The sequence below is a fragment of the Mustela nivalis genome (assembly GCF_964662115.1).
Source record: "Mustela nivalis genome assembly, chromosome: 2".
NCBI classification, from domain to species: Eukaryota; Metazoa; Chordata; class Mammalia; order Carnivora; family Mustelidae; genus Mustela; species Mustela nivalis.
The window spans coordinates 157,028,963-157,038,964 of record NC_139021.1 but is presented as its reverse complement, the minus strand read 5'-3'; the positions used below and the strand labels follow the sequence as shown (position 1 = coordinate 157,038,964).

General features: G+C 54.1%; 1 protein-coding gene across 1 annotated transcript; it reads right to left on the bottom strand.

Moving 5' to 3' along the window:
* Positions 1 to 311: 311 nt before the first annotated feature.
* Positions 312 to 9,473, bottom strand: ANKRD2 (ankyrin repeat domain 2). Its single transcript, XM_082722190.1, is given in 10 exon segments — positions 312 to 627; positions 1,413 to 1,511; positions 1,618 to 1,716; positions 2,526 to 2,624; positions 2,942 to 3,040; positions 4,494 to 4,601; positions 4,702 to 4,860; positions 5,802 to 5,903; positions 9,217 to 9,306; positions 9,308 to 9,473. Coding segments are annotated over 10 exon segments (1,092 nt in total). The 5' UTR covers positions 9,389 to 9,473; the 3' UTR covers positions 312 to 471.
* Between the last annotated feature and the right edge of the window lie 529 nt (positions 9,474 to 10,002).

Genomic DNA, 10,002 nt, shown 5'->3' with positions numbered 1-10,002 from the left:
CCCCTGTTCCCTGCCAGGCTCCTCCTGCGCGGGCGGGCTGCCACGTGACGAGCCTGCGCTGGCCACACACGGCCCTGCGGGACAGCGGTCACCAGGACGGGGGTGGGGGAGGCGCAGCGGAGGTGCCGGGAGCAGGTGACCCACGCTGGGATTTGGGAAGAGCGCTGGCAGGAAAGAAGCAAGAAGACGCCCCGGTAGGAAAAGCCATAGAGCTGGGTCCAAAGGGCTCCAACCCCCCTCTTCCCTGAACCTATCCTTGTTCCATTTTCCCTCATTCCTGAATGTTGCAGACACAAATGGAAACAAACATAACCAATTGCAAAAACTTTTTATTTTTTTATTGCGGTAGTTTGTGGGTGTCCCGAATCGCACGCAGAGGAATGGCAGGATCCTCGGCTCTGTGGGCCGTTCTTAATGACCCTCTGGCTGCACGCAGGCCAGAGGGGTGCCCAGCTGGCCTGGGCCAGGTGTTTACTGGACTGGCACAGGCTGTGGGGGCTCCTGCTGGGTCTCCGAGGGACCCTGCAGTCCATTCTGCTCTGACCCTGGCTCTGGCTCCGGGGGCTCCAGAGCCTGCCGGGTGTCAGCTTGCCACAGCTGCACCAGGTCCGTCGGGGTCTTTCCTGCCTGGGAGAACCAAGCGGAGATCTTGTCACTGCTCAGAAGTTTGTACCAGGAGGTTCCCTCATCTATACCAGGGGTTCCAATCAGGGGCAAGCGGCAATATTTAGAATGTTTCTGATTGTCACAGTGAGGGGTGTGGGGACTACTGGCATTTGGTGACTAGAGGCCAGGGATGCTGCTTAAAGATCCTGTAATACACAGGAGAGTTCTCTCATAACAAATAAATTTCCAGCCCCAAATGTCAGTAATGTCCTGGTTGAGAAATCCCCACCCACCACCTCCGCACAGCTTCCTGACTTTCCCACTATCCCTTTAGTCTTTCTTGAGTCAGGGGGACCTTCCCATTCCCCTCTTTCGTGATTGCTCTGGGCTCCAAAGAAGAGCGTGGACTAAGCAACGTAGGACCCCAAGAGAACTCAGTGTGCTAGGGGTGGTCGTGCCAACCAAACGCTTAGGTTCCCTTCAGTTGGGTTCCTCCATGATTTTGGCCTCCTTAGGCCTGGACATTAGGACCCCCTCGGATCTATTTGGAGACCTTTGGGAAGTCCTCTTACTGTCCTTTCTGGCTGTTTCTCTGCACTTGCCCTCTGGACAGAGATAAGCATACAGAGATCTGGGAAGGTGGGTGGGCCCCAAATTCCCAGGATACCCCGAGAGACCCTCCACTGTGAGTGTGCTCCAAGGGCAGGCAGAGTCTTTCTTGGTTCTGTGTTTCCTCTGAGTGCCCAGCGCAGAGCCTGTGTGAGCGGTGCACACTCGTTACCGAATCAGGGAAGGAATGGACTTACTAGGTTCTTGGTCAACATGTCGGCCCCGTGCAGGAGCAGCAGTTTGATGATTTTGTAGCGGTTGAGCCTCACAGCATCATGCAGGGCACTGTCCCCTTCCTAGAGCCAATGTGACAGTCAGTATGGCCCACAGGGGCATGTGGATGCCCTCGGGCTTCCTGCACTCCTGGGATGTGGCTGAGCAGAAGGGGAGCTGGACACTTACTCTGTCCTTGGCATTGATGTCCAGGCCCAGGGATAGAAAGTGCTGCACAATCTCCATGTGCCCCGTCCGGACTGCCACATGCAGGGGGGTACTCAGCAGCTGTGTGGGAAGGAAGCAGGAACCGCTGGCTCAAGGCCATCTGGACTGTGGTGCTTCTGGGAGGGCGGTTGTCCAAGCTCCAGCCTAATCCTCTCCCCAAGTCCCTGTGCCAGGGCCTGAGCCCCATAAGGACTGGGAGTTCTACCATTTCCACCGTCCTATTCAGTGGTCTACCTCGGAAGCATTTGATGCCTCGTCCTCTGCGAGGCCTTCTATGGTTCCCCTCTCACCCAGCTGGAAACAGCTGTGAGCTCTGCTGCCCTTGCCTTAATAATTATAATAGGTGCTATTAACTGAGAGGTAACTATGGGACGGGCATGGCAGAAGCTTATAAAACATCAGCCTTATGCTCAATAAATAATTTACATACACTTCCCCATCTAGTTATATAAGAATTCTGTAAGACATGTGATAGATGCGCCACAGAGGCTCAGCGGCAGTCCCTAGTTCAAGGCTGCACACAAAGGAATGAATGAAGAAACAAGCGAACAGATGAATAAGTGAATGGAGGGATGAACGGACAGATAGACAAAGGATGATGAAGGATGAACAAATCCCACCTCTTTGGGGTGATCCCAAAGCCCCCTAAATAGTGGATTTCTTCTCATCCTCTCTCCTCTGTCCTTCCTGCTCCTATCCCCAGACGGCGTCTCCAAGGACCTACAGGTGATGGCAAAGACCCCTTCCTGGACTCTGCAGCCCCTCTGAAATCAGACTAGCTCACTATCCTGCTTCCTGGGCTTTTCTGGTCTCTGCCCCTTGCCTTCCCTTCCCACCCATCTTAACACCTGTGAGCATTATTGCCTCACCTTGTCCCTCTTGTTCGTGTCTGCTCCTCGGCTTTGCAGGAGTTTTACGACCTCCAAGTGGCCCCCACGACAGGCCCAGTGCATGGCTGTGCAGTCCAGCTAGAAGGGAAAGATGAGGCTGTAGGGGAGGAAGTGCCCTAGGGGAAAGGACCTCAGCTAAGAGGGCTGGAGGAATCCAGGGAAAGAGGACAGAGAAGGGGCAAGGCACGTCTGTGCCTGGGCAGTGGACCGAGCGGAGCAGGAGAAGCCTCGGGTCCAAGCCAGGTTTATGGAGGATGGCCCCAGGCCATACAACTCACTGGAGGTGGGGGCTGGCCCCAGAGGAAACCTGTTTGTGTCCCAGGTTGGCCAGAGGGAGGGTCCACTGGTGTTGGGCCCACCTCCTACCTCCCACCCAATAGGCATCTCTTACTCACCCGATCCTGGAAGTCTACAGTGGCCCCATGCTCCAGAAGCTTCTCCAGGATCTCCATGTGACCTTCCAGGGAAGCTCGATGAAGTGCTGTCCGGCGGAACTGTCCCCAGAGAGACCGTCAGGGCCTGATTTCTGGCCTCAGGCTGAGGATAGACCTTACCAACCATTTTGAATCTGATCCCTGTATTTGGTCCCCATCATATCCATGTTCTGGCAGTCCCTTCATCTTCTATCCAGACCATCCTTGGAACCCTCTTGTATCCTGGGAACTCTGACCTTCTCACCATCCCCCACCCCCAAGCACATCAAGCTAGGCCTTGACACAGGCTGTTCCCTCTGCTGGGAATGCCCATTTTGCCCTTACTTCCTATGAGTGCTTGATGAATTCTTGCTACTCCTTCAAGAGGCGGGACAGCTCAAGTGCCATTATCTTAAAACCTCTAGGCCCGAGCTGGCCCCAGAGGTCCCAGAGAACCTTTCAGAGAGGGTATTGGAAGGGCAGGCCAAGACTTACTAGACTGTTTCCCCTGGGTGCCTAGCCCAGGGCCAGAAGGGGCAGGAGCACACCCATGCCTGATTCAAGGAAGGAATGAACTTCAGCATTTTGCTTAGGTCTCTTGAAACCCTCAGGCCATGAGGCATATCTTCCCATAGTGAAGATATGGTTATGTGTGGATGTCCCCCTTCTCTCAACGCTGGTCTTTCCTTTTTTGTACTCCCAGCACCCGGCACAGGGCTTGAAGGTGGAAGGTGTTTGGATGGATCAAGAGGACTGAGACTCCTGAGTCTCAGGGAAGGGAAAGGCCATGTAGTCTAAGCCCACAGTAATGCAGGCTGCAGGGGAGGACCATCAAATTTCTCAGTCCCAGGAGATGCATGTGAAATGTGAAAGAGGCAGTTTCAGGGAAAACAGAAGTGTGAGGGGCGGTGGAAACATTTGGAACATCATGGTGATGGTTGCACAGCATGGGAAATAAAATGAATGGCACTGAACTGTACACTTAAAATGACTAAAGTGGCGTGTTTCAGGTTATATGTATTTCGCCACTATCCAACAATCAATACGTTTTAAAAGGAAGTGTAATATACAATGCAACACAAAAACAATACCATATCCTGCATGTGCTATCGTTTTTTTCTCCATTCACTAAATACTAACTGAGGCATTAATATTCCATTTGGTCCCTGTGACATGCTCCGAGGGAAGCAGGCCGTTTTACAGAGGAGGAAACTGAGGCCCAGAGCTAGCCGAAGGTCACATAGTTAGGGAGTCATAGAGATGGGATTTGAGCCCCAAATTCTTGGTTTGGGCTCTTATTATTTAATTCCATTCCCCTTTCTTCCCTAGAAGACGACATGACATTTGTTACTCTGGAGGTAGTTCAAGGTGAAAAGGGCCTAAGGACTTAGATAAATTCCTGCGTGGGCAAGGGGTCACCCAAACCCCCTGCCCAAGGACCCCCAACACCTGTTCTCAGGCCCACAAGTGGGTGGGCGGAGTGGGGAGGCAACTCTGAAAGGGAGGCAGACAGAAGGTACATGTAGAACTTCACCTGATCACAGGTGTCCGGGGAACCCCCGTCGGCCAGGAACTTCTCAATGACCTTCATTTTCCCTTCCACTGCCGCTTTCAGGAATGTCTCTTCGTCCACAGGGCAAGTCTGGAAGGAACGAATGCAGTCATGGAGGGCTGCCCTGCAGTGATCAGAGGCCCTCCTGGGCTCCCCCCGCCGACACAGGGGTCCTCCCCAAGACCCTTACGATCTCCTCAGGCTCTGGAGGTGGCTCCTGGGAGGCTGCCAGGGCTTCCCGCTTCTTCTGCTTGCGTTTTTTCCGCAGCTCGATGAGGTTCTGGATCCCCCCCACGTCAATGATCTCCCGGCGAAGATCTAGGGACGTCTTGCGCACACGCTCTTGGCCCTGCATGGAGGTGGCTCATCAAACCCCATGCTGGGATCTTGGGGACCCCTGAGTCAAGCTTGGGGAGATGGATAGGGAGAGCTTTTCAGGAGAGGGAAAATCCAGATGAGACCGGGACACAGGCGGCTCCAATCAGGGGACAAGGGGAGACTTGAGGTGACAGCGTAGGAGCTGCCAGCTTTGAGCCTTCATGTAGGTGAAGGGCAAGAGGAGGGACTCTCAGAGGTAGCCCAGCCCTTGAGAATGGAATCTGAATCCTCAGCTTTCCATGCAGTTTCATGTGTGTGTGAGATCATAAACAATACAGAAACAGGGGCGTCTGGGTGGCTCCGTCAGTTAAAAGTCTGCCTTCGGCTCAGGTCATGATCTCAGGGTCCTGGGATCCCTGCTGAGTGGGCAGCCTGCTTCTCCCGCTCCCTCTGCCCCTCCCTCTGCTCGTGCTCTCTCAAATAATTTTTTTAAAAATCTAAAAAACAAATACACAAACAAACAAATATACAAACATAAAAGGGTTGAAGAGAAAGCCCTTCTCTCCCAGAGGTAACTTCCATTATGGCCTGGTTGGTGCCCTTCAGACAAGCATCCTTTGGGATCACCCTCCACACTAGTGTTCTGGAAATTCTGGTTTTCCTCTCAGTAGCACAGAGGTCTCTCTGGTCAGCACACACAACCTCCCGAGCCCCTTAACACGGGCATAGTGCCCAGCTGTATTGCTATTCCATCAGCAGGGGCTTCCAAAATGAGTCCATCCCCTGGGATCTTGTACATACACAGATTGTGACTCAGCAGATCTGGGGTGGGGCCAAGATTCTGTGTCATTAGCATGCTCCTGGGGTAGGGGGTGCTGAGATAATGGGTTTGCATACTAGCTAGGGGGAGCAAAGCCATAGCTTGCCTGTCCTGTCCCCTGAGTGCAGAGGTTGGACTCTTCTCACGTTTACCTTAACCTTCTGTAAGGCCAGACTCTGAGCCCCGTGGTGCTTCTCATCCTCCAACACCAGCATGTCCATGGGCAGCTTCTGCTGTGTGGTTCCTCGGAGTTTCTGGTGAGCCAAGGAGAGGATGTTCTCCAGCACCTGCCCATAGTACCCAGGGCGGCAGGTAGCCTCTCCCCCAACCCACTCCAAGGAAACCCCAAGTACTTCCTACTGTGTGACATCCGAGCACTTCAGAGCCCCACTCCTGACTGGTCCTGGAGAGCCAGCTCCCATAGTTCTCCAGCTCAACCCTACCCCAACCTCAGCTCAAACACCTGTCCACTGGTGGTCATGTGTCCTCAGCAAGACAAGTTTAAGGGCTACTGGAATGAGTTTTCGTGAAATTAAATATATTCACTTTCAAAGCACCGAGATGACGATGATGGTGGTGGTGGTGGTGGTGGTGGTGGTGGTGATTTCTTTGCCGCCATTAAAGATTCACATAGATGAAATGATTATGGTAAGAATTGATAGTTATTTTTTAAATAGATTCATGTGTCAATACAAAAATGTGGCAACTCTCAGATACCAACTTTTTTCCCTCAGATTTTACTGCTCCATGAGATCCTGGAGCTGGAAACTTGTCAGGGAAACTGAGGGACAAGAGCCACAGCGACCTAAGGCTTCAGTTTGAAGGGGCTCTCATTGTAATTGGATGGGTGAAACTCCTTCCAAGTCCCCCTTTGTAGTTTTGACTTGCCTGGACCGCTTTCTCAGGACCCCCTCCTCTGTTTTAAAGGAAGCCACTTTTTGTGACAGGCTGACACCCATCTCTGTGTGCCGGGAAATTCACCCCGGGTAGAGGACAGAGTCCGGATGGCGGCTAGGAGGAACGGCCCACCCTTACAGAGCTCTCAGCTGCCTTGTGCCTTTTCCACTGAGCTCTGGTGGGATACTCTTCTAGGGCTGTTTTGAGGGCCAATTTCCCCAGTCTTCATTCGGGAGGTCCTGGTGCCCACTGGCTGTTCCCTTCTGTGTTGGGCTTACATGGTTTGAGGTATCCCCAGTATTGGCCTCACCTGAAACACTGCATCTTCCTACAGGAACAACAGATGACCTTGGGCTGCAGCCTGGGGGATCCTGGCTGGGTTCCTCATGGAGCATCCCAAGGGTAGGCTTGGGTTGCCATTAGCTTGGTAGCCCTAGCACCTATGATGGGCTCTAGCATACAGCAGGTGCTCAGTGAATGTTGGAGAATAAATGAGTGAGTGAGTGAATGGATCACGACAGGAGGCGCTCAGCATCTTTGCCCACCCGTAAGTCCTCAGTGATGACCTGACCTAGTATGCTCCCATGACAGAGCCCAAGCCCTGGGCTTCGGGATTCTCCTTCGCCTCCCACACCAAGAAGGAGGAGGCTGGACAGAGGCTCCCCTCTGAGAATTTTGCTGGGCTGGGACTTAGTGGGAACAACTAGAGACTCTCGTGCTCACACAGGCCTTACCCAGACTCTCTAGTCCTTAACTTCAGATTTGTCTTTGGGGGCTGACACACAGTCAGTACTCAGTGTTTATTGAACTGGGTGCTAGTGGGTGAAACACAATGAAACAAAGGCCCACCTTACTCTGCAGATCATTGTACAGATTAAATGAAAGTATGCCTGGGGGTGCCTGGGTGGCTCAGTGGATTAAAGCCTCTGATTTCAGCTCAGGTCATGATCCCAGGGTCCTGGGATGGAACCCCGCATCAGGCTCTCTGTTCAACAGGGAGCCTGCTTCCTCCTCTCTTTCTCTCTCTCTGCCTGCCTCTCTGCCTGCTTGTGATCTCTGTCAAATAAATAAAATCTTTAAAAAAAAAAAAAAAAGTATGCCTGTACAGAGCTTAGCACAGTGCCTGGCATGTGGCAGGCATTGGTGGGAAGGGTGGCTCTGTGGGCACCCGGTGTCCCGACAGCCGTGCTGCTATATTTGTTGGGTGAATGGATGGATGAGGACAGCTCCGTGTCCCCCTGCTGAAGGTCTCTGTCCAACGCCAGCACTCCAGAAATGGCACAGCGGCATGACTCACCTACCTGGCCCCAGGGGAGAAGTAAGTGGCATTCCTGGAGATCCAAGGATGCCCCAGCCTGGGACTCATTGGGCTCAGCCCAAACTCTTCCCCCACAAGCCTGTCCCCCTACCCCTACCCCCGCCTCTGGTTTACATCTCTTCTTCCACCAGAGTCCTGGTCCTTCCCTCTTCCTCACCCCTATTCAGCCACTCTTTTGGTGAACAGAGCCTACTTCCAAATTGATTTGTCTCCTTCCTCCCATTCCTGTTAGGGCCCGTCTTTTGCCGACGTGTCCTCCTCAGGCTGTCAGAGCTGCCTTCCTAAAAATAGGTCAGATGGCACCACTCACCCTCACTCAGCAACACTTAGTGGCTCCCCATTGCCCAAAGAATAAATATCCTTCCCATGGCCCTTGAGGGTCTGTACCCAGCCTTAGGCCCTACCAGACTTTCTCACAACGGCCCCACCATCACTCACCTAAACTTTTTAGTGCCTGTCTTTTCCTTAGCCTGGAATTCCCTCCCTCTCTGATCTCCACTCACCAGCCTTGAAGGTCCTGCTCAAATGTCATCTTGTTCCCAGGAGTCCTTGAGCACCCACAGTCAGAGTGACACACCTACCTTTTGTGCCCCTTCCCTGCTGACTTAACAGCTCTAGTTCACCATTGCCTCACTCTGCCTGTTTCTCTGGAGACTATGTCCCTGACAGATGCTGACTAGAATGAATGTAGGGCTGGTAAGGAGGAGGCAGGGGCTGGCCCTACTGAGCCTCTTACTCCTCACAGCCCCTGGCACTTGGCAGAGCAGACTCTAAGTCAAATAGTAGTTTAAACAGAATGAAGAGTAGACAAGCCTGCACCTTCGTCCCCTCTCCCCACTCCTTTTTCCCAGAGCAAATGCCAGTTGCCCAGAGCTGCAGTGCTCCAGTGGTCTCCCAGAGCGCAGATGGTCGTCCTGGGAAAACCCATGCTTCCTTTCCCGGCACCGCTTCCTTGCTCTGCTCCCAGTCTCTATTCTTCAGGGACCAAATGCAGGAGTTTCTCCTGTCTCAGCCTCCCGCCCAGCAGCTGGGATCTCTCAGGGCCCCAGACTCCCCTATTCTCAGGCAGCATCCCAGCTGTCCTGCTCTAGCGCAGCCTGGCCCACCTCCTTGAGGTCCAGGTGGGTGACAGGATATCAGGAGCCCAGCTTGGCTCGCCCACCCCACCGTCTCTCAGTTCTTGGGGGTTGAAGCCTCAGTCTCCCACTGGCAGCAAACCCCTCCACCAGGAGCACCCTGGGGCTGGAATGAAGCCATTGGGCCCCTTCCTACCACAGATGCGGCAGCCAGGCTCTTACCTCCCTTGACAGTAGAGCTGGATCTCCTTAGAATCCCCACACCCATGCCTGTACCTCATTCTCTTCCTCCTGTGCCAGCCGCTCCTCGATAAGCGCCGTGGCCCTCTGCACTGCCTCGGAGCCCTCCATGGTGTTCTCTATCGCCGGCCTCTGCAGGCCCCAGGGCCTCGGGGGCTTTATAAGGCAGGGCACCCCCCACCCCCACCCCGCTGGGCGCCTTTGCCATGAGCTCACTGGCCCAATTCTCCACCTGCCTCCCCCACCTGTCACCTTCACCCCGGGCAGCCCCGGGGAGCTGAGGGAAGCAGGGGCAGTTTGCCCCACCCACCCCCGACCTGCTGGAGCTGAAGGGCCCAGCACCCCAAAAGAGCAGGGCTGCAGGAAGGAGCCCGCCTAGCCTCTGTCCTGAATGCTTGGGTCGGGCTGTGCCTTAGTGGTGGCAACTGGGCTGCACAAAGGACCCACTGGCTGCCCCTAACCCTGATGACAGTGCCACCTGCTGGACGCCTGGCAACTGCCCACCATTGTCAGTGAGGGGAACTGAAAGACAACTGTAAGGACCCAATGGAGGCCTGTGTCCCCAGCTGTCCTGTGAACAGACTCTGCTTGCTCTGTGGCGGGGCCGACTCTGCTATGTCGGGGCTGGAGTGTCAAGGTGGTGGGCAGGAGTAAGAGCAGGTGCCTCCCTCTTCGCTCACAGCTCAGGCCGGCTTTTGTGTCTCCGGAGTCCCACAGCGCCCCCTAGTGAGGCGTTGCTGTATGTGCCTGCCGGTCCATTAGCCTCCGACAAAACCTTGACCCTCTGTCTCACCAGGCCTTGCAAAACTTAAAAGGTCTTGC